Below are 22387 nucleotides of genomic sequence, written 5' to 3' on the forward strand. Positions count from 1 at the left end.
ATCTTGAGCTACGTAACCAGTCTAGTCAGGGGTTACACCGGGCTTGGCGCCACGCTTGGAAATTTCCAGGTTCGGACGCAGCGGATGGCGCCGAGGTCAAACTTGCCCTCCCTTCCTTTGTCAACTCTTCGTTCGCTCTTTAGCAGCCCCGTTTCCTTTCCTTTTCCTTTTCCTTTTCCCTTGTTGCCAGTTGCTGTTACTGGTGTGTAACCAGAGTCTGCGGAAGCCAAGTCAGCTTGAACCTCCCTTCAACGGCGGGAGAGACGCAATGGTTTCCAAGTATAAGGACAAGGACGCCGGCGTCGTGGTCTCGTTCAACGGCCAATGGGTTAGTTGGGCGCACACCATCGTTGCCTACGGTCGGTCTAGTCAAGCATTTGATCTGTCTTGTCGTTAATATACATTCCTCTGACTGTCCTCGTCATAGCCGCTTTCCTAGGTGCCCTCGTTGTCGGCGTCTCCCTCCACTACCACAAGATCGTCCAAAATGAATTCTACGGATACCCCGATGAGTGGTTCCCATCAGTGTCCGCGACGATTGGCGACCGGTACCCCGAGCGATCTGTTTTCATGGTCTTGATTGCAATCACCTCCGGTAAACATCAATTCCGGCCCTTCCGGAGGTTCCGTCAAAGCTAATTCCCACCAGGTCCGAGGTTTGCCCTGGTTGGACTGTGGTATCTGCTTACAGCGCGACCTGGGCGCACACTCCCGAAAGTGATCGCCTTCTTCGGTGTTTTCAGGACACTTACATGCGGAGGGTGGACATACATCACGTCGACCGATGACCACGACTGGCACGACATTTTCATGATCTCGTACCTCGTCGCCACCATCCCCTGGACATTTGGCTGTCTCGCGTTGAGCCCCCCCAACCCGAGAGCGATCAAGCTGCGGAAATACCTTGCTGGAGCCTTCTATGGCTCTCTCGTGCCCTTGATCTACTTCTTCATCCAGCACAAGGTGCACAGAGTCGCAGGAGGTATGCCCCCCACAGTGCTTCTCTCTCTCCCTCAGTCTTGCCCTTTTGCTGACTGAATTATTTTGGTAGCTTATACCACCTATGCATTCTTCGAATGGTCCCTCATCCTCTTCGACGTTGGCTTCGACGCAGTGACGGCTTTGGACTTTAACACTTTCGAGCTGGTGGTCAAGGATGTCAAGGGAACGAGCAAGGGGTACGTGCAATGGCTTCCAAAGTAGGCCTCCGCAGAGGGCTTGTACATACTGTGCTGTCATGCGCAATGAGGAAATGTGAAACGAGTTCTAAGGTTATTCTAGTGTCAACACGTCGTCTGTCCCGACTGCCGTACTGGAGAAGGAGTAAGCAGCTACCGATAGTCGATATTGCTTCCTCGAATGTCTGTAGCTAACAAGTTGTGACAGAAAGGAGAAGGCAACAGGGGGCGTGTTTGCTGCCAACTTTGCTATGGGCGAGGCGCTGGACATCGCTGCCGATGTCTATCATGGAGTATGCGCGCACACCGCAACCAAGACGTGCTGAATCTTGGGAGGCTGACCGGTTTGTAGTTCGTCTTCTGGTCCATGCTGACCAGTCTGGGAGTCACCATCTGGTGTAAGTAAACCAACCACCCGCACCGTCTCCCCCTAAAAGAGTGCCCACACTGATCTCCGATCTTAGACTTCCCGCTCTGGCATATGGGCATTTCTGGATACGAAGCCCTCGTCATGTCCACCATTTCTCCTGCACTACTCAGCATTAAGCCGCTGCGGTCTCTGATCGTCAGGAATCTCCGGATCGCCCACCTTCTCTCCCTTTCCGCGCTGGTGGCATACCTGGTTAGGGACCCGTTATACCGCCTGTTCACAGTTGGTTTTGGTGTCATGATGGGGTGCCTTGCCTGGGCTGCGACCTTTTATTCCGAGTCCGTCCACGGGCCTCGACTTGAATCGCGGATTCTGGCATGGACGGTGGGCCTCCTCATGTCGGCGGTTGTCAAGTTCGCTTGGCATACAAACAACCCTATCTGGCCAATTATGCATGCGGCAAACGGTGGTTACAACGGCACCGGCCTTGCCCTCGCTGTATTGGCTGCGTTGAGATTTACGCGCAGGGCACCCCTCCAGAGTGGTGATGCGCCCGAGACCAAGAGCGGCTCTTCTTTGCTGTCTGCAGTCAGCATTGGCGGCCTCTTCTTCGGCCTACACTCCCTCCTTTCTGACACCAGTACCATGATCCTTTGGGTGTGGGATGGATATCCGATTCGCGGCCCCGTCTCAAACGTCCATGCTTGGTATACCATCGCTGCGATGACTGCCGGACTCCTCCTGGGTCTCCTCAAGCCAAATCTCATCACTAGTTGGACTGCATATGGTGTTGCCTGCCTTGGCGCCACCCTGCTCACCCTATACAGCCGATGGTTCGGCTACCTTGGGGCCTTGATCACAGCCGCTTACCTGATGGGCATCTCAGTCCCGTTGGTCGCCAACGCTTCCAAGAAGAGTCCTGCTCTGACATTCGGCCTGGGCTTCTTCATCTACAACCTGCTGGTTCTTTTCCATGTCTGGGTGGTCGCCTACGCTTTCGTCCCCGGCGGCCCTCTTGTTCGCGAACACACGGACTGGGTCATGATTACCATGATGCTCTTCATTGGCGCGGGCGTGTTTAACCTGACGTCCCGCAGCAGCGGCAAGAAGTCCAGTCGCCGCCGGCCGACGTCTTCCCCGCACCGAAAGTACCATTTCGGCACTCTCGGCGTCCTCAATGTCTTCTTCCTCTCCGCCGCCTTCATCCGCTTCCCCACCAACGACTACAAGCCGTACCACGCCGAGGATCGCCTCATCACCGCGGGTATCTGGACCATCCACTTCTCACTCGACAACGACATGTGGAGCTCCGAATACCGGATGCGTGACCTCATCAAGGAGCTCGAGGTCGACGTGATCGGCCTCTTGGAGAGCGACCTGCAGCGCATCATCATGGGCAACCGGGACACGACGCAGTTCCTCGCCGAGGACCTTGGCATGTACGTCGACTACGGGCCGGGCCCGAACAAGCACACGTGGGGTGCCGCGCTGCTGTCCAAATTCCCCATCCTCAACTCGACTCACCACCTTCTACCTAGCCCCGTGGGCGAGCTGGCACCCGCCATCCACGCGACGCTCGACGTCTACGGCAGCCTGGTGGACGTCTTCGTCTTCCACTCGGGCCAGGAGGAGGACCCCGAGGACCGCCGGCTCCAGAGCGAGTACCTCGCCAAGCTGATGGGGAGCAGCACCCGGCCGAGCATCCTGCTCAGCTACCTTGTCACGCGGCCGCTCGAGGGCAACTACAACACGTACTCGTCGGCCACGTCGGGCATGCACGACGTCGACCCGTCCGACTGGGACCGCTGGTGCGAGTACATCCTCTTCAAGGGCCTGCGGCGCACGGGCTACGCGCGCGTCAGCAGGAGCACAATCACCGACACGGAGCTCCAGGTCGCAAAGTTCGTCGTGCCCGCCACCGAGGAGGACGGCGCCGCCGCGTGGGCCGCCGACGCCGACGCCCGCAATAGGAGGGTCGGCGAGCCGGAGGTGCCGCCTGGTTGGAGGTTCCCGGCCATGTTCAGGGGAGAGGGCGTCAGGGGGCATCGGTATCATGTCTTTGATGAGCCGAGGTATTATAATTACTGAGGTGGGAGGGTAACGTCTACGGTGGGGGGAGGGGTGATTGGGGTGCGCCGGATTGGAACCGGTTCTTAGTGTGACGGTGGGTAATGTGGTACGAGGGATGGATGTGAAACTGTTTCCCTTTGTTTCTTGGCCCTCTCCCGCTGATCCCGGGGTTGGCGGACGGTTTCCTTATGTATATGTACGATGCCCTTGGGCCGGTGCGTAATCACGAAACTGCGACGAGCATAATATACCTGACCCATCATTATTCGTATGTCCAACCTGCCTTGCGATCAGGTGAGTGTGTTGCGCTACCAGGCCCTGTCATATCGTTCAAAACGTCCTCTACAGAGAAGGCATTCTAGAATCAGAGGTTAATTCGCCCTGGGAGTAATCCCGTACGGGCCGGTGAAGAAGACAGACTAGGTTGGATAGCTAGATTGATGACGACGAAGACGAGGTTCGCGGGGAAGGTATAGGTATGTTAGCGAAGCAAGTCCCCTTTCAATGACAGTCTTGTTAAGTAGAAGGGTTCAATGAGCGAGGTAATGCTTGGCTGCTCCCATAGAGATCGTCAATTGAGCGTATGACGATATTGCCCACACATACCTTCCGGGCATTTCTGATGACCTTCCTTCATCAATCAGGAGCACGCAGAACGGCTTCTATTCCGCTCAATCAAGCGGGGCTATTAATAATAGTGCGACCCTACGAGCTTCCCCGCGATCTCTCCGCGACTTTCTACCCTGTCTCTTTCCCCTTTGGACCGTTTGGGTGAAGCTTAAACCCGTGTAGGTATCGACATCATCACCCCTCGGCACAAAGCCGCCGATAAGCTGATAAATGGTGGGCCCCCATTGGCTACGTCCAATTTAGGCCGCGAAAAGCCGAGAGACACGCATTACAGCGGCTTGAATAGGCACTCGCTCGGCCATCGACGTCAATGGAATGGACGGAAAGGGTCAGGAGGGAAGCGTGTATCCTATTTCTCAAGTTCATGATGGAGTTTCCTGATTCTTCCCAGTTGTTAATAAGAGAGAAGGGAATTGGAGCAAATCGAAGCCCTCTACATCCTCCTCGACTCTGATATCTGGTCCCCCAGTTAGGTAACCATGGAATTCCATATGAGCCATCTGTGGTTCTGGCTCGGCGCCATAGCCGTGTCCGGCTTCATTTATGTAAGTTCTGTCACAGGCTTTGTCATGGAAGAGAGATAGAAACAAGCTGACACAACCCCCCAAAAAAAGACGACATGTCTCGTCATCTACCGGCTCTTCTTCCACCCGCTGGCCAAGTACCCGGGCCCCTTCCTTGCCAAGCTGACGGACGGCTACATGCTGTACCACGCGTGGAAGGGTGACCGGCACCTCGAGTTCTGGCGCATGCACGAGCGGTACGGGCGCTGCGTGCGGTTCGGCCCCAACGCGCTCTCGGTCAACAGCTCCGGCGCCCTGCGCGAGGTCTACGGCTTCCGCGCAAACGTGCGAAAGGCCGAGTTCTACGACGCCTTCGTCCACCCGGCGCCAAACACCCACAATTCGCGCGACAGGGACGTCCACGCCCGCAAGCGCCGCGTGCTCTCGCAGGCCTTCTCCGACGGCGCCGTTAAGGAGGTCGAGAAGTACATCCTTGCCAACATTAGGACATTCTGTGACCTCGTCGGAGGAGCCGGGTCTACCGGAGCAGTCGCGGCCGGGTCTGAGGTTGAGCGGAAGGGTTGGTCCACGCCTAGAAACATGTCTGACTGGTGCAACTGGCTGGCCATGGACATCCTGGGCGATCTGTGCTTCGGGAAGGCGTTCCACATGCTCGAGCGCCCAGACAACAGGTATGCCATCGATCTCGTAGGCGTGGCCGCGCGAAGGCATTTGATCGTGAGTATTGCATATCCCCCCCTGCGATGGTTTATGGGAAGTAAGGGGCTCACACGTATTTGCCCTCCTCCCAGTGCGGCACTATGACCATCGTCAACAAGCTCAGCCTGGACAAGATCCTGTTCCGCAAGATCGCGGCCGGCAGGGCTCGGTACATGAACTACAGCCGGGCGCAGCTGGTCGAGCGGACCAAGCTGGGCGACGAGACCGACCGTCGCGACTTCTTCTACCACCTGCTCAAGGCCCGCGATCCTGAGACCGGACAGGGGTTCAGCACCCCGGAGCTGTGGGGAGAATCCAATTTGCTGTGAGTACCTTCCGTCCGACTTTCCGCTTACGGTAGGGCAACCTCGGCAGGCAGCCGGCTGACAACACGCAGCATCATCGCCGGTTCCGACACGACCTCCACCGCCATGGCGGCGACGCTCTTCTACCTCGTGCGGACCCCCTCGGCCCTCGCCAAGGTCGCAGAGGAGGTGCGATCCAAGTTCGACGACGTCGAGGACATCCACCAGGGCGCGCAGCTGGCGTCATGCACCTACCTTCGCGCCTGCATCGACGAGGCCATGAGGCTTTCCCCGTCCGTTGGGGGCCTGCTTCCGCGCGAGGTCCTGACAGGCGGCATGACCATCGACGGGGAGCACGTCCCGGCCGGCACGGTGGTCGGGACGCCGCACTACGCGATCCACCACAACCCGGACTACTACCCGGAGCCGTTCTCGTTCGTGCCCGAGCGGTGGATCGCGGGATCCTCGTTCGGAAAGGGGGGACGCGCCGTCGGCGAGGACGACGTCGCGCGCGCCCAGAGTGCCTTCTGCCCCTTCTCCATCGGGCCGCGCGGGTGCATCGGCAAGGGCCTGGCGTACCTGGAGATGACGACGACGATCGCGCGCGTGCTATTCATGTACGACCTGCGGCGGGCGGCGGGGGTTGTCGACCCCGGGGAGGGGAGCGAGGACGCCGAGTGGGGGAGGCATCGCGCGGGCGAGTTCCAGCTGGTGGACACTTTTACGAGCCTCAAGGATGGCCCGATGGTGGAGTTTAGAAGGCGTTCATAGGTGCGCTTGGGGGGGAAGGCTCGGGTGCCTTGTTTCATAACGGATTTGTACATACAGCAACCGGTCTAGGCCATTCAACTAGACAAATTTGGTCAGCTCTTGGTATTGAAGCGATGTCGTCCGATATTGGCTTCCCCAAACAACATCAACCACGAACACCTCAAGCAGGAGTTGGGGTAAACGGTGGGGTTCCAACAGCGTCGTTTCCCATGCTCGTGCATATCGGCCTGCAGAACGCGCGGGAGGATGCGGGGAATCGTAAATCTCGGCAGAATCCCACTCTTATTCCCCAGCTTTCCCCCCTTGCTGTCGGCTCATGCTCTGTTCTCCTGGTTAGTTGCGTCGCATTGGCCAATAGCACCGAGCCTCGAAGTCTTCTAGGCCGGGGAAGTCGGAGCCGGGCGTCCCCCTAGCCGCTCTCCTTGAGGCTCAGAGATCTTATTTCCCCGCGACTACCACACCACGCGGGCAGAAGAAGAGAGATTACTTGTTGACCGGAGATACGTGTCCGTGAATTAGATGTTTGCGATGATGGTCTTGGTTAGCCATTTTGCTAGGCGCATCGGGTCCCTGGGCGAACTCTCGCAAGGTCTTCTCGACGTGGTAATGGAAGTAATATCAAGGCTATCCGGTATTAACCACAGCCCCTCAATATGGCGGCACGAACTTTAATAAATGCCTGCACTCCCGCCCCGGGCAGCGGTGCTTTATGCAAGGGAACGGAACCCTCAAGATCTTTTCCTGGTTTACCGTATCTATCAACAGCGGGCACAAAATGTTGAGCTTCAGGATCCTTGGTGTTGTCTCTTCGTTCCTCGCACTCACCCGCCTCGTCCAAGCGGCGCCGCATGCCGGGAGAGCGGCGTGGCCCAACGGGCCTTTCGTGACGTCCGGCCGCTGGATCCGCGATGCTTCGGGCACCAACGTCACGTACGCGGGCGTCAACTGGCCGGGCGCCGCGGACGTGATGATCCCGGAAGGCCTGCAGTATCAATCGGTAGAGACCATTGTCACCAAGATCAAGAGCCTCGGGATGAACGCCATCCGATTGACCTACGCCATCGAGATGATCGACCAGATCTACGGGAACGGCGGGGCGGACGTCCCGATCCAGACCGCGCTCACGAAGGCTCTTGGGACCGCCAATGGCAACAAGGTGTACGGCCAGATCACGGCGAAGAACCCGCAGTTCAATGCCTCGACCACGAGACTGCAGGTAAGTCGTAGCCCCCAGCTGCTAAACCGGAGAGACGACCGAGACTCACCACTGTAGGTGTTCGATGCCGTTGTCGCGGAATGCGCAAAGCAGGAAATATATGTCCACTTGGACAACCACATCTCCAAGGGCATGTGGTGCTGCTCCACCGACGATGGGAATTCCTGGTGGGGAGACACGTACTTTTCCATCGCCAACTGGACCCGAGGTCTGTCGTATATGGCTAATCACGTAAGTCTCGCATGAGCCTGCCTGTCCACCCCCACGCATATTAACTTCATGGACAAGGGGAAATCCTGGCCCAATCTCATGTCGATGGCCCTGCGAAACGAGCCGCGGGAGCCGAACAACAAGGCACTGTCCCAGGCGAGCTACAACTGGCAAGACTGGTACAAGTACATAAAGCAGGGCTCGGACGCCATCCACGCCTCCAACCCAGACGTGCTGATCTTCCTCTCGGGGCTGGGCTTCGACACCACCCTCACGCCCGTCGTCCAGGGCTCCGCGCTGACGCCGGGCTCGGGCAAGTTCAGCCTGGCCGACTTCCCGGGGTACGCCGACAAGCTGGTGCTCGAGCTGCACAACTACGATAACAGCGCGTCCAGCTGCTCAAGCCTGCAGGGAAACCTGGACCGCAACGGCTTCTCGGCCATGGGCGACTGCGCCGCCAACAAGTTCCCGGTCCTCCTGACCGAGTTCGGCTTCCAGATGGACGCGACGACGTGGAAGGGCGTCTACAGCAGCTGTCTTGCTAGCTACTTTGGCGCGCACAAGGCGGGCTGGTTCCTCTGGGTGTTGGCTGGGAGCTACTACATCAGGTCGGGGACACAGGACTATGAGGAGACGTGGGGCTTGTTGTCGCATGACTGGTCGGCTTGGCGGTCGCCGTCGTATGTCGACGGCATGCTGTTGAAGATGGTTAAGGATACGCTCACCTAGCGCATATCGTGTTGTATCTGCGAGACGGGACTGATAAGTTGTTGGGTCGTCAGGAAAATGGAGGTTGTTCAGGGCGAAGTGGATATCCATCCTCCCCTTATCTTGACATCTAGTGTAACCCTAACCCTCCGTTCACTTGCTGTGGTCAAGTGAATGGCCCCTGTCCTTGAGATGGTCTGTGCGCGGGGCGCCTGCGAGGCTGAAAGGCTGTAGTCCTCGGGAACTCGAATCCCAGCCTTCAAACTTCATACTTTGTGTCTGCCCTTGTGATTTCTCACGTACCGCAACAATCGCTTGGATACAGTCATGCAACCATCCTCAGCCCTGATTTTCAGTTGAAATGTCGAGAAATATCTGCCGTTTCTGGCAGTCGGGGTACTGCAAATTTGGAGGTACGCGCATCCAATCCATCCATCCAATCTGACGCAAACACGGCCTCCCGCAGCTGCCCTAACGGCTGATATGCACGCCCCTCGCGCACTCGCATTGTGAACTTAAACCTGACAACTACTCTCTGAACTGTAGGGAATTGCAAATTCGAGCATCCATCGAGGGGGCAGCAGCAGCCAACCTCCAACCGCTTCGCCGCTCTGAGTGGTGGAAACCAAACTCAAATGGGTAGCCAGAGAGGACCAGGTACTGCACCCTATTCCTCCCCCGTGTATTGTGCGCACTCACTCCTAACAACAGGCTTCGACAGAACTGCCGTACAGTCTCAGCAAGGAAGTGCTCCGGCGAGATTTGACCGAGGATCGATCATCATGGCCCCTCTCGTGCTACGGCCCCGGTAGAGATGCGCCGGAACAGCTCTTCGGTGGCTACCCGCGCGAACAGAGCTTCGAAGAGATCAGGCTACATTACATGCAGGGTGTACTGGCAGGCAACGAGCAAGGAGTTGTGAGTTTAGTATCCGGGGATTCAGCGCACAGCGTCGCTAATATGCAAGCAGATCAACGAGATCGCGGCGCTCTATCAGTCCTCTCAGCAACAAATCCAGGCCGCCATCGAAAACCTCGACGGCGCACTGCAGTACATTGTGGATTCTGGGAACAATCACCCGAACCGGATAGACATCTGCAAACAGAACACGATCCCGGGCGGAACAACAGGGGTCTTTGCCGTCGGACGGCAGCAGCCTAGCGCTTTTGGAGGACCATCGACCGCATTTGGAGCACCATCGACTGCCTTCGGAGCCCCTGCCAACGCATTGCAAGGCGCAGCCCAGCAGTCCAGTCCATTTGGCGCGCCCTCGGCACAGACATCGAGCGGGTTCGGGCAGCCTTCAGGGCTAGGCCAGCGACCCAGTGCTTTCGGCGCGCCGGCTTTTGGTCAGCCATCACAGCCGGCACAGCCCGGATCGTCAACGTCAGCATTCGGAAAGCCGTCGCAACCTGCTTCTGCATTTGGTCAGCCATTCGGCCAGCCCTCTACCCTGGGCGCAAAGCCCAGCCCTTTCGGAGCGCCGGCGTTTGGTCAGCCCTCTCAGCCAGCAGGTGCACCGGCGTTCGGTCAGCCGTCGCAGCCAGGCACCACCTCGGCATTTGGTCAACCGTCACAGCCAGGCACCACCTCGGCATTTGGTCAACCGTCACAGCCAGGCACCACCTCAGCGTTTGGTCAACCGTCACAGCCAGGCACCACCTCAGCGTTTGGCCAACCATCGCTGCCAGGAAGCGCACCCGCCTTTGGGCAGCCGTCGCAACCATCTAGCGCCTTTGGGCAGCCATCAGGCCTCGGACAGAAACCGAACCCCTTCGGAGCGCCGTCCTCAAACCAAAGCGCGTTTGCCAGCGCAGGAGCCGCCGCCGCTCCTTCGCAGAGCCCATTTGGGCAGCCGTCGCAACCGCAACAACCGCCGAGTGCAAACCCCTTTGGCGGGCAGCAAAGCCAGGCCGCCAGCAACCCCTTCGGCCAACCATCGACGTCAAGCGGGGTTGCGAACCCACCACCAGCGGCCGCGAACCCGTTCGGTCAGCCGCAGCAACCGAAACCCAACCCCTTCGGCCCTGGGCCAAGTGCCGGCGGCGCTTTCGCCAATGCCATGGACACGGCGACCAACGGTACGGGACCAGCCCCATCGCCGTTCGGGGCTCCCTCCGCGGCGGCGGGCAACACGTCGAGTAACCCTTTCCAGCAGGCGGCACAGGGCTCTGCGACGGCGGGATTCGCAAGCACGTCCGGATCCGCGACGCCGGCGGCCGGGGCGGCACCTAGTCAGGGGCAGGGGCCGTACGGCCCGGGGGCGACGCGGCAGCACCCGGCGATCGAGAGCTACAGCTCGCGGGAGGCGGACGGGCGGCTGCGTATGTTCAAGGGCAAGGCGGTGACGTACCAGCCGAACAAGGCGGGGGGCGGGGACAAGCTGGAGCCGGTGCTGCGGGGCTTCGACGGCAGCGTGACGAGGATCTGGTTCCCCAACGGGGCGCCGCCGTACAGCGCGGACACGGAGGCCGAGGGGGGCAAGTACGATTCCGAGGAGGTCATGGCGCCGTGGAGGGCGTTTGTGCAGACGGGGAGGTTCGCTGATGGGGTCATGCCTGAGGTGCCCCCGAAGAGGGAGTTCTGTTCCTGGGACTTCTAGGTGGGATTCGTGGTCCTGGGGTATGGGGAGAGTTGTGTGTGTCCCTCTCCGTGTGTATACCATTTCGCATCGCGTGGGCGTTTTACTGGGGTCATGGATGGCACTTGCTGAAAATCATGGGATTTTCCTCAGGGGTGGTGCCTTTTTGCAGGCTTTGAACTAGGATCGTCACTGATGTGGTAGGGACTTGTAGAATAGCTACCTATGGAATGAGCATGAATGATCCTCGGCAGCCGAGGAAGACATTGTTCGACCACGTAACACGTTAATGGCGAAGTTCTCCAGTCATCTGTGATTTACCACTTGCTTTCGCGGCCGTTTGGCAGCTCAGAGGGCCCCTTGGAACGAAATGGCATCCTCTTTGGTGTATTGCAGAGTGGAGTGCGCCACATGATAGGTTGTAGAGTGTGCCTAGTGGGGCTGAAATGCGATTAGTGGGCCATTTGATGAATCATCCGGCGAGACGTTTATCTGTTGAAGGCCCAGGAACGGAATTGAGTACTTGAGAATCACCAAAGGGCATACACAAATATTTTTTGTGAGATCCAACGATCTCATAAAACACCTATGTCGCTAACCACCCCCAGTCGCTCGATTCCAAAAACTTCAGAGGCTCTCATAATGGCGACTTCTCTACCCTCCTTCGTGCCCTTTCCCACCGCGGCTTGGCGGGCCTCGATCGTCCCCAGCGAGTGGGCGGCATGCCTTGACGCCTGGGTGGCACTCGTCGAAGCGCACCTGGCGTTCACGGAGGCGGAGACTTTGCGAATCTCATGCAAGGACGAGTCTGTCTCCCGGTTTCTGGCCTCGTTCATGGCCGAGGCTGCCGCTGCCGGATCGGGCATCCTGGGCGGCGGGCCGTCGGCCAAGACGCTGCTTAAGGGGTGTTTCCTATTGACGTCCAAAATCCTCCGGTCTTCCGTTCCGCCTGGCGGCATGGCGCAGTGGGACTTCCTCGCGGATGTCAGCCGTGTTTATGGACGGAAGAGGGCGGGGCCCCTTCTAGCAGGTCTGTCGGAACCGGCCCAGGGACTCTTGGACGCCTCGCTGTCGGGCCTGAAGAAGTTCCTGATCAAAAACTTGGACCAGGGCATAAACGGTGACCTAAAGTCAGTCGAGGAGCGCTTGAGCCGAGTAAATCCTCTGGTCTACGCCTCGCCATATGTGGCATCATTCTTCCTGGCGGGGAGCGATTTCTTGGACGGCCTCATCGGCTGCTACAAAATTATGAACCCGCCGCTTCGGAGAGTCATAATCACGACTACCTATCTCTGTCTTACTGGCCTCGTCGAAGGCGAGTCTCCAAAGACTTCCATGCTGACGGATCAGCTGTATGCTCTGAGGGTCGCGGCAGATGCGCACAAGGCAGGCCCTGTAAATGCCAACGACTCTCTTGTCCCTGAGCTCGTCACTGCTACCCCGCTCCTGCAGCAAGTTCAGAACAAGCTGGAAGCATCAGGGTCTGCAACCAGCCGGGCAAAGTCGGTACTGGCCGAGCTGGCGTCCTTCCGGAAGGCCGGTGGCCTGGTGCGCCCGAAGCGGCTGATCCGGAGAAAGATCGATAAAGGAAAGGGGCGCGCCGGGTCCGACCTCGTCATGGTCCAGCAGGAGATACACATCCACCGCCTGAGCCAGATCTCTCAGATTCAGGACCTCTTCCCCGAGCTCGGGTCTGGGTTTATCTCGAAGCTCCTGGACGAGTACGGCGAAGATTCGGAGCAAGTCATTGCGCACATGCTCGACGGCTCCTTACCCGCACACCTCCAAGACGCCGACCGCAGCGAAGAACTGTATGGCCGAGCCCTCCCCTTACAAGTATATACACTTATACGAACCCGGACACTAACCCCCCCTCCTAGAACACCCCTCCCCAATACCGCCCCAGACCTCGCACCGCGCCCCACGCCCCCGCCCCAGCTCCCCACGCGCCACAACGTCTTCGACGAGGACGAGCTAGACCGCCTCGAGGTCGACGCCTCGAGGCTGCACATCGGCAAGCGGCACCCGGGGCGAACGGCCGACGACGTGCTCGGCGACCGCAGCGGCGGGGGCGCCGACAAGGCCGCCATCCTGTCTGCGCTGGCGACGTTCGACTCGGACGACGACGAGCGCGACGACACGTACGACGCCGCCGACGTGGGCGGCACCGTCGATGCCGCCGCCGGCGATCCGGACCAGACGGCGGCGGACGACGCGATGGACGAGGTCCTCTTCCGCGCGCTGCGCGCCGACCCGGCGCTGTTCGGCCGCGACGCGGCCACGAGGAGGGGCGCGGCCAGGGCGCGCCTGAGGGCCGAGACGGGGCTCACCGACGAGGCTGTCGAGGGGTGGGCCGTCGTGCTGGGGCGGGACGCGCGACTGCGGAGACGGCTCGAGGCGCGGTATGGCGAGTTTGGGGGCGTGCAGAACGAGCTGCGGGGGACGGCTTGGCGGGCTGGGGGGGAGGAGGAGGGGGAGGGGGAGCAAGGGGAGGGGGAGGCTTCGTCGCGGGGTGGGAGGGGGCGGGGACGGGGCCGTGGGAGGGGTGGTGGTGGTCGTGGCGGGCGTGGAGGTAATGTTGCTGGGCCGACTGGGGAGAAGGAGACGGAGGTGGCGAGGAGGCGGAAGGAGGCGAATAAGGGGTCTAGGGCTAATCATAATAGGCGAGACCAGAGGGCGAAGAAGATGGCGAGGGGAGGGTTCCCGGGATGAGGTAGATACACGGATGGATGGATAGCTGCGACGAAGGCTGATCAAATCACAATCATGGGGCGCGGCTAAGCGGCTTTATGAATGCGAAGTCATGGTATTTACAAGGCATGGTATATTCCCGGCGCCAGCTTTACGACCCCGTTCTGGAACACCCAGAGAATACCACCCGTCGGAGTTATTGGCCAGCAGCCGGAGCCTGCTCGGATATCGTGGCCTCCTCGGATGCCGGTCCCTTCTCCCTCGACCCACCCAGCTGGGCATCCAGTGCCTCCTTCTCGGCAACCCACATGTCATGCGAACTCTCCTTCACCTGATGGCTGTCAAACTCGGCCAGGAGCTTCGACGTCCTCCCCTGGAAGACCTGGTTGTTGACGTAGGTGCCCTTGAGCCAGCGCTTGCCCTGCGCCGTGTTGAAGTGGCGACGGCCGTGGAGGACGCGCCAGTTGTCGAAGACGACGCACTCGCCGGGCCGCATTTTGTACTCGAAAAGGTTCTCGGGCGCCTCGAGCGTGCGCTGGAACAGGGCGGCGGCGCGGTGCCAGCGGTTCACCTTGGTCCTCGACGAGAAGACGTCCTGGAAGGGCGGCGACCACCACACCGAGGGCACGAAGCCCGCGCCGCTGTCGCGGATCGTCGGCCGCGAGTTGCCGTACAGGTGGCCGTTGCGGTCGTAGTGGTAGCTGACGTTCTCACTGGTCAGCGTGGCGTACTGTTCCGGGCTCTGCAGCTGCAGCTGCATGGCCGTCCGGACGCCGTCGCTGAACAGCGACTCGCCGCCGTCGCAGTCGTTGGCGATGCAGTGCAGGAGCTGGATGCGCGGGCAGTCGAAGTAGTAGAGCAGGTCCTGGTGCAGGCCGAGGAACTGGTTCGTGTACGCCACGTTCTCGGCCTGCGGCTTCGAGATGACGTCCCACGTGAGGCCGTAGAAGGTGTCCTGCAGCCGGCCGATCTGCCGGCCGATCTCCTCGACCGAGGTCTCGGACTCGGGCACCCCGTTCACGAATATGAGGCCCGTCTTGTGCAGGGCGATGAACGCGTCCCGGAACTTGTCCCCGCCTGCCATCCAGTCGTCGTACGAGACGCGGCAGCTGTCCAGCTCCTCCTCCAACATGGCCCGGTCCCAGAGCACGCGCGATATGAGCTTGCGCTGCGACGTCTCCTTCCAGCGCTCGATGAACTCAGGCGTGTAGACGGACTCGTGGGTGCCGCCGCCGCTCAGGGGGTCGTTCTCCCACACGACCGTCAGGGACCCCCCCCCGTCGAGCTCGGCGCTCTGCAGCTCCGGCTTGTTGGGCAGGTGGGTGGTCGCGAAGGTCTTCTGGCCCGAGTCCGGGTCTACGCACAGACTGCACTGGCAGGCGTCGCGGAGCCGGAGCAGGTTCGCGTTCGGCATCTGAGAGTGCAGGCTGCTGGGCAGCCTGGTCCGGTCTAGTACCGCCGGGGGCGGGCTGGGGGCCTTGTTTCGCACTTTGCGGAAGAGGCCGCGAGACTTGTTTGGGCTGCCCGAGGCATTCTGACCGGTTGTCCTGTTGGGGATCACTCTAGCGGACGGGCTGTTCGTGTCTCCGGCAGGGGTGGTAGAGGGAGCGGGGGGCTGAGAGTCGGAGTATGCTCGTCGCGCAAGGATAGGAAGCTGTCGCGAAAGCTGTGAGGCGCCCGTGCGAGGGCCAACACAGGGTCCCAGATGCCTCGAGGCGAGCAGTATTTGTGGTCGAAGCATCTTGAAAGTCGTAGGCTGAATGCTTGGGGTCTCTCCGGGTTCAATCGGGCATGCTTGGGCAGCTAGCTACACTACAGATATTGACAAGCCATCTAATAAATGTATCAACGCACTTCGCTTTTTACATAGGTATTGGAGGACGGGCAAGGGAGGGCGGGTGGACCGTGCTTCAAAACTTATGTAAGCAAATGTAGCTGTTGTCATAAGATGCCGCGGCAGAACGGCTTAAACTTGGTGGAGATGAATGCAGATGACGGTTGGAAAGGATGCGGCCGAGCTATACGGGCTGTTTAGTTGCCGCCCTCGCCTCGGTGAAAGTTGTGCAAGCGATCTGGTCACCCTCGGTCAAGAAGAACCTGATCATTGATACCGACTTGTTCAGCGATGTCGAGTAATACAGATTCCCTCAACCATCATCCATTATTGGCGTTGCTGCGTCGGCGCTAACCAGGGACAACAAACAGCGACGCAGGGGCACTGCTTCTTGCGGCGACCTCTCCGAAGGTGAACCTCCTAGCCGTAAACGTCAATCACCCCTCATCATACTCGGCTCTGGCCGCCTCGGCCATACTCGCGCATTATGGCCACCCCGAGACACCCATTGGGATCGTACGTCCACTGACGAACGACACCTTCTTCGATGGCTGGTTCTTTGAGCTCGGCGAGTTCGCAAGTAAAGTTGCCTATCACTGGTCCAGCGGTACTTTGGCCTGGGGACGCGCCGAGGACGCCTGGGATCCCGTTGACCTCTACCGCAAGACGCTGGCGGAGGCAAACGATGGTAGTGTCACAATTGCTTCCATCGGGTTCTTTGATAATGTGAGAAGATCCTCCCGTATTGGTAGGTAGATATATATTATTACACCTAATATCTGACGGGTCACCGAAGCTCTCCGGACTGCTCAACTCCACCAGCGACGGCCACTCGGCCATGGATGGCCCCGAGATGATCTCCCGGAAAGTCTCCGAGCTGGTCGTCATGGGCGGCGGGTATCCTTCTGGGTACGAGTACAACTTCTGGGGAGGCAATTCTTCGCTCGCAGCCCACGTGGTCAACAATTGGCCAGGACCTCTCGTCTTTTCTGGTTCCGAACTGGGCGGCAATGTCATGTCTGGAGGCCGGCTTATGAAGAAGGGGCCGGCAACGGACCCTGTCAGGGCTGCTTATATCTATTACACGTATCATATCCCGCGATTCTCATGGGATCCCCTAACGGTATTATACGCCATTGATGGCCTAGGCGACCTTTTCGAGTTCGGGAATGGGTTCGGATACAACCACGTTTCGACAAACGGTTCGAATGCATGGGTGTTCGACGAAACTCGAAAAGACCAACATTGGCTACGACTGAAAGTCAACAATGAGACTGCATCTATGGAGTTGGACAAGCGGTTTCTCGAGGGCGCTTTGTCAGTCGGGGACGACTCATGGATAGGGCACCTAGAATTGTGACTGATTGACTTTTGAGTATCAGTTAAGATACCTACATCAAGAAGCAGAAGCTACGTTGGCGTGTATTGTTTGTTGTTTGCTGATTTGTGTTTTGCACCCCCGTTTCCCAGGGCAGAGACAGTCAGTACTGAATACAAACCAGGCCAGACCTGGTGGTGGGCAATTCAATTCAACTTCTTTAGGCTTCCTTACACCTATAATTATACCACATCCCTACGGAGGTACGTAGGACAAGTTGAGGTATATTATACCTCTAGCTAGTGTCCGGTTCCTCGCATCGGCAGGGCTTAGCATTGACTAGATCTGGATAGTGCCGCCATTCTGATTGGAGATCCGTTCTCCCGGCACCCTACCCATGGACTCAGGGGGAGGGGGAAGCAACAAACCACCAACAGGAGAATCACTCATACACACCTAGAGCTATTTAGTCAGCCCTTGCCAGCGCCTGGGCCGCCCAGAACGAACAGCACCGTCACGTCTTGTGGCGAGAAGGTTGGCGTCGGCTTGGAGGGGGAGTACCCTAAAGGAGCTTTGACAGCAGGCCTGTGCTTCCGAAGCCCGATAAGGCGGATACAATGGCGGGGGCAGGGAAAGCTTGGACGGCGTTCCATTATATACTAACAGTTTTCTTGGTAAAGGACACTTAATATTGTTAGTTGGGGGGGACGCTCGACAGCCGGTTTTGATGGTTATAAATTCACTATAGATATCTCCGGGAAGCATCTCGTTCTCTTATCCTCTAGAATTAGCTGTGGAAGCATTTGAAATCAATACAGCCTTGGCCTGCATGTCAAATCTAGTCATTGAACGTAGCCGATCGAGGAGCAGGGCTCTTTTTGATCCTAGATCTCCGTGTCAATTGTTGATAGCACAGTGCCATGATATACCCCGTATCCGCATCTGGAGGGGCAGGGCACCTCACCATAACATCATGAAACGTCGACAACGGGCAAAGTTGGACTCAACATGTAAGCTTTCCTTCCACGCCACCGTCTGATATGTACGTATTCCAACCCTCACATGTCTAGGATCGAGCCCTCCGTTCGGCTGCGGCGCGCCATCCACGCCAATGACCCCCTCCTGGTCAAGCGCATCCTCAAGTCCCACCCGGGCCTCCTCCACAACCCCGACCACTCGGTCGCCGGCCTCTCCAACTCGAACCTGCACCTCGCCGCCTCTCTTGGCCACCTCCAGATCTCCAAGCTTCTCGTATCGTTGGGCCACGAGGACCCCTACCCGGCCCTCAACGACAACCACCAGACGGCGCTAATGCTGGCCTCGGCCGCCGGCCACACCGAAGTCGTGCACCTCCTCTGCGAGCGATACCCCTCCACCATATCCCGCCGCGACGCCCGCCTCCGCGACGCCATCATGGAGGCCAGCCTGGGCGGCCACGACACGGTGCTGCAGATCCTGCTGACCTACGTGCCCGGCGGCGCCACCGAGGCCGTCCAGCACGCCGACATGGACGGGAACACGGCCCTGCACTTTGCGAGCAGCAACGGCCACCTGCTGGTGCTGCGCACCCTGCTAGCCGCCGGCGCAGACGCCGGCCGCAAGAACATCTGGAGCTGGACCGCCGTGGCCTACAGTGCGACCGTGCAGGCCGAGGTGTATCTCAAGAGCTTGGTGGCCGAGGTGGAGAAGCGTCTCCAGGGTAGGAGTCGCCTGGGGGACTTGCGGAGGGGCACTGGCCTGAGGATGGTCGAGGGAGGAACCGACGTCGCCGACTGAGCTGGTTGGCCACACTTCCAATGCTTGCGCCTTCCCACCACTGAACCGGGGGGTGGCGCTCTTACGTCCCAATCAGCAAGATCGACTCGCGGTGTTGTCTCACCAAAAAAAGAACGAAATTACGACTGATGCTCTATGGCTTATGCGGAAACGGGCCCGGCGTACTGGGAGGTGGTTTTTTATTAGTCAATGATACCCGGCAACTCTACCAGTACCTTTGCGCCCATGCGTGCTGAAGCAAGTGTGACCTGGGGATTCCATTCACCTCAACACTCAATCCATGCCTCCTGTTACTACACGGGCACTCAGTCGGTACCCCGAATGCTCAGAGACGAGGGCCGAGTCCATGGACAGGTGCGTTTGGCTTGATGACTCCGTCCTTAATTCATTTCTGCTCAGCCTCACAAGGAGTCGGTTGTGCTTCCCAGCGTTTACTTCCAGGCAACTTTATCCAGGAAGAGCCACGGAATGTCGGAACGGCTAGTTCTACCTATAACCATCAAGTAGAACGTGTCCTGCAAGTGCTTGTGACATTGCTGTCAGACTCAGGTCTCCAGTACCATCCCGCTTTTGGTGTCGTTTTGACTGTCCAAGGTGGATATCGATCTTCCTCGTGGCCATTGCGGAAGGACTGATGAATCCGTTTCAGTCCAGAGCGGACAGACACATGGCCTGGGCTGTTATATCTGTAGTTCATGTGTTCTGCGTCATAGGAACCACAGCAGTCAGACAATCCATTCATACACCAGGCTCACCGGGTTGGCTGACAGACCATGGCCTCGACTCATCTGCTGCCATTCAGCCCCTGAAAATTTGGCCGACCTCACACCCCATGATTCATAACTCATCTCATCTCATCACTGAATCTAATTGTTCTGGTGGCAACCAACTGGATGCCATTATGGCCAATACCAAGGGGGGCAGAATTCACTTACACGCCGCATGACAGGGGAAATTTTGCCACCCCCTCGACGATAAATGTCCGCTCCTCGCCAGACCTTGGACTTTCAAACTTAGTTTCAAGTTAAATGCAAGGTTCAACATCGTGACTCTTAATCGAGCAAGACAGACCTCTACTTCGCCGTTGAAGCCGCGTTCTTTCGTCTGGTAAGTCCTCTCCTTTTATCAAGCTCCCATACCTCAAGCATCCACCCCCGACCCCTGGCCATACTCTCCAAGCTTCCGGGATTGACCTGTTCCCGGAAGAAGGACACGAAGCTCCTGAGTAAGGCTCTGACAAACGATACTTCCAGTCGCTTGTACTCCCCCCTTGGGAGTGCTCGCGAAAGCTTGGGTCTTAAAGTGGCTGCCCAGAATCAGACTCTCCCTGGCCCTATTTATCATTCAGTCGATCTTCCATACCCTGCCGTTAGGGCCATCGTTGGCCAACACTTCTACTTTTCCGTTTACCCCCGTTTCTGGGCCTGGTATATTGTTGGCGCCTTCTATGACATAGCGGGCAACGAGCTCTGGCACACCGAGATATTCCTAACTCACCGTGACAGCAGAGAGTACGGTCTTGAGTCTGTCCTCCTAGACAACCGTCTGAGTCAGGGCCAGTTTGCTCTCACCGGTGAGTTGAGCCCGCTGGGGAGTGAAGTCACAGGATTCTATGCTTGCAATTCCCTTGCAGTAGTGGGAGGGAGGCTTATCACCCACGAATCCCCCCGTGTTACTCCTATAAATACTCCCCGTTGGTTTGCCTTGTCTAATTTCTCTCACTCCAGGAAATACCACCGGCCCAAGCAACGATATTACGGTATTCAACACCCAAGCCTACGAAAACATTTCCAACGAATTATACGGTTATAATCCACCCTTTATCCCTCCATCAAGCACACAAGGAATCTCTCTTCCTGTCAGCCACTCTCGCCACAATCATACCTCCCGCCTTACCCCTGAGCAACACGGTTATCCATACCCTGCTTGGCCTCATCATCCTCTTCCAGTAGTGGGAACATACGGATACTGGGCTCCTCGTTGGCATCCACATTTTGGCTGGGTCAATACATTCAACCACCACCAACTGCCAGAATGACGCACTTTGTCCCTCCTTCAAGCGGCAATAATCCCAGATGGGGCCGCGATGGGGGCTCGACCCCGACGATGGGCCGCGGGAACTACGGCTACGGCTACGGCGGCATGCCCCAAGGGCTACCCCTCCACCCCTTCCAATACGCGCACTACCAACAGCAGGCGGCATACGGCCAGCAGCACTACTACGGCCCCCACGGGCCGGGCGTCGCCCTCCCCACGCCGCCGCCGCCCCCGCAGCAGCGCGGGTACGCGTACGTGTCCGGGCTCGGGGGCGGCAGCCGGCACCCGCAGGCGCAGCCGATCATCAATCCGGAGCTGCCGGCGGCCAACATGACCAACAGCACGGGCGGGGTGGGGTGCGAGCCGGGCTACAACTACTTCTTCCCCGCGGAGCACACCAAGCTGCACGTGCTGCGCAGCCCGGACTCGCCGCCGTGGCAGCTGCCCGCGCACACGTCGATCCCGTTCTACGCCGTGCACGCGCCCGTGTCGACGACGCTGGCCGAGCTGCTCGAGGGCCTGGGCGCCACCAACAGGGTGCCCAAGAAGAACCGCGTCGCCGAGGTCGTGCAGGGCGGGAACGGGAAGTGGTATAAGGGGGTGTCGTTTGGTGAGGATAGCGCCAAGGATATGAAGAGGACGCTCAAGGAGGTGGGCTGGGATAAGTCGCGCACTGGGTTGCCTGGGCAGAAGCCGGTTGTTTACCTTTACGTTACAAGTGACTGATGGGTAGGCTTGAATCGGTGCGGTAGGGATCTTGGTGTGGGGGTGTTGGTGACTTGGTGGTAACGGGGGACAATATCGAGAATAGCATGGAACATTGGGACATGACTGAGGGCAGGGATGCAAAAAAAAACAGATTGCTTACATGGGTAGGTACTCAGGTGAAGACGTATCACGATGAGTAAATAGTTCAAACACCGAATCAAACACCGATGGGTTAAAGTGTTCAGCCCCCTTCCTCTTTCCCCCCTGAGACATGTGTATTTGCCAAACTTAGCAACGATACCCCGTATTTTCTAATTCCTCGGGTGTGGCGTTAATTGCTCGGCAGCTAATGCATGCTGTATGACGGTGGCGTCAGTGCATCAGGGCCCGACATCGTCCCTGAAATCGCCCACCTCCCGGCTCTTCCCGCTGATTGGCAATGGGGGTGCGAGCGTCGGGTAGCTTCCGGCATCGTGCCGAACGGCCTCGTGCTGGAAAAGGAGCGAAGATGGGAGATGCATTTGTCATCTCTAGGCCAAGGAAGCTGGGAAGTCAAAAGGAGCTCCGCTGCTGGAGCTGTGGTTGGACAATACCCGGGAAACACGGGAGCCGTAGCTTTTGGGTCGTACGTTGTCCGTCGGACTTGTCATACTCTTCCAAACGAGAAATTGACAACTCCGCGGCCGTGGTGAATTTCCACGGAGGCAGATAAAACTGCATGACATTTCCGATGTAGTTTGTTAACAATACTGGGAGTTGTC

At 58.5% G+C, this 22387-nt stretch overlaps 10 protein-coding genes across 10 annotated transcripts; 9 read left to right on the forward strand and 1 right to left on the reverse strand.

The window, feature by feature from the left end:
• The first annotated feature begins 89 nt into the window (after positions 1–89).
• Positions 90–3913, forward strand: QBC33DRAFT_538163 (Frag1/DRAM/Sfk1 family-domain-containing protein). Its single transcript, XM_060427859.1, has 8 exons — positions 90–359; positions 428–595; positions 650–982; positions 1052–1178; positions 1282–1323; positions 1387–1471; positions 1531–1576; positions 1643–3913. The coding sequence occupies exons 1-8, from the start codon at positions 269–271 to the stop codon at positions 3634–3636; spliced, it is 2886 nt and encodes a 961-aa protein (XP_060283595.1). The 5' UTR covers positions 90–268; the 3' UTR covers positions 3637–3913.
• A 624-nt stretch (positions 3914–4537) lies between these two features.
• On the forward strand, positions 4538–5889 carry QBC33DRAFT_538167 (cytochrome P450). The gene is made up of 3 exons (XM_060427860.1): positions 4538–4793; positions 4863–5489; positions 5564–5889. Exons 1-3 carry the CDS (start codon positions 4728–4730, stop codon positions 5798–5800), a joined length of 930 nt encoding a protein of 309 aa, XP_060283596.1. The 5' UTR covers positions 4538–4727; the 3' UTR covers positions 5801–5889.
• On the forward strand, positions 5555–6838 carry QBC33DRAFT_67306 (cytochrome P450 monooxygenase apf8). The gene has a single exon (XM_060432977.1). It carries the CDS (start codon positions 5903–5905, stop codon positions 6545–6547), a length of 645 nt encoding a protein of 214 aa, XP_060283597.1. The 5' UTR covers positions 5555–5902; the 3' UTR covers positions 6548–6838.
• Positions 6839–7322: 484 nt separating this feature from the next.
• QBC33DRAFT_451489 (glycoside hydrolase, subgroup, catalytic core) lies at positions 7323–11283 on the forward strand (the record flags this gene model as incomplete). The annotated part of the gene is made up of 7 exons (XM_060424609.1): positions 7323–7763; positions 7821–7994; positions 8052–8681; positions 9245–9338; positions 9403–9599; positions 9652–10210; positions 10313–11283. 7 exons carry the CDS (start codon positions 7323–7325, stop codon positions 11281–11283), a joined length of 3066 nt encoding a protein of 1021 aa, XP_060283598.1.
• Positions 11284–11904: 621 nt separating this feature from the next.
• On the forward strand, positions 11905–14074 carry QBC33DRAFT_586622 (uncharacterized protein; the record flags this gene model as incomplete). The annotated part of the gene is made up of 1 exon (XM_060431485.1): positions 11905–14074. One exon carries the CDS (start codon positions 11905–11907, stop codon positions 13972–13974), a length of 2070 nt encoding a protein of 689 aa, XP_060283599.1. The 3' UTR covers positions 13975–14074.
• QBC33DRAFT_538186 (uncharacterized protein) lies at positions 13777–15839 on the reverse strand. The gene has a single exon (XM_060427861.1). It carries the CDS (start codon positions 15692–15694, stop codon positions 14150–14152), a length of 1545 nt encoding a protein of 514 aa, XP_060283600.1. The 5' UTR covers positions 15695–15839; the 3' UTR covers positions 13777–14149.
• Positions 15840–15874: 35 nt separating this feature from the next.
• On the forward strand, positions 15875–17357 carry QBC33DRAFT_67338 (inosine uridine-preferring nucleoside hydrolase). Its single transcript, XM_060432978.1, has 3 exons — positions 15875–16085; positions 16159–16513; positions 16584–17357. The coding sequence occupies exons 1-3, from the start codon at positions 15961–15963 to the stop codon at positions 17145–17147; spliced, it is 1044 nt and encodes a 347-aa protein (XP_060283601.1). The 5' UTR covers positions 15875–15960; the 3' UTR covers positions 17148–17357.
• A 365-nt stretch (positions 17358–17722) lies between these two features.
• QBC33DRAFT_578190 (ankyrin repeat-containing domain protein) lies at positions 17723–18881 on the forward strand (the record flags this gene model as incomplete). Its single annotated transcript, XM_060431043.1, has 2 exons — positions 17723–17731; positions 18183–18881. The coding sequence occupies 2 exons, from the start codon at positions 17723–17725 to the stop codon at positions 18879–18881; spliced, it is 708 nt and encodes a 235-aa protein (XP_060283602.1).
• A 95-nt stretch (positions 18882–18976) lies between these two features.
• Positions 18977–20977, forward strand: QBC33DRAFT_67379 (uncharacterized protein). The gene is made up of 4 exons (XM_060432979.1): positions 18977–19235; positions 19831–19988; positions 20135–20454; positions 20609–20977. Exons 1-4 carry the CDS (start codon positions 19071–19073, stop codon positions 20917–20919), a joined length of 954 nt encoding a protein of 317 aa, XP_060283603.1. The 5' UTR covers positions 18977–19070; the 3' UTR covers positions 20920–20977.
• Positions 20978–21203: 226 nt separating this feature from the next.
• On the forward strand, positions 21204–21859 carry QBC33DRAFT_538201 (uncharacterized protein). Its single transcript, XM_060427862.1, has one exon. It carries the CDS (start codon positions 21249–21251, stop codon positions 21642–21644), a length of 396 nt encoding a protein of 131 aa, XP_060283604.1. The 5' UTR covers positions 21204–21248; the 3' UTR covers positions 21645–21859.
• The last annotated feature ends 528 nt before the right edge of the window (positions 21860–22387 follow it).

This window comes from Phialemonium atrogriseum (genome assembly GCF_030411735.1).
Source record: "Phialemonium atrogriseum strain 8032-3 unplaced genomic scaffold QBC33scaffold_12, whole genome shotgun sequence".
NCBI classification, from domain to species: Eukaryota; Fungi; Ascomycota; class Sordariomycetes; order Cephalothecales; family Cephalothecaceae; genus Phialemonium; species Phialemonium atrogriseum.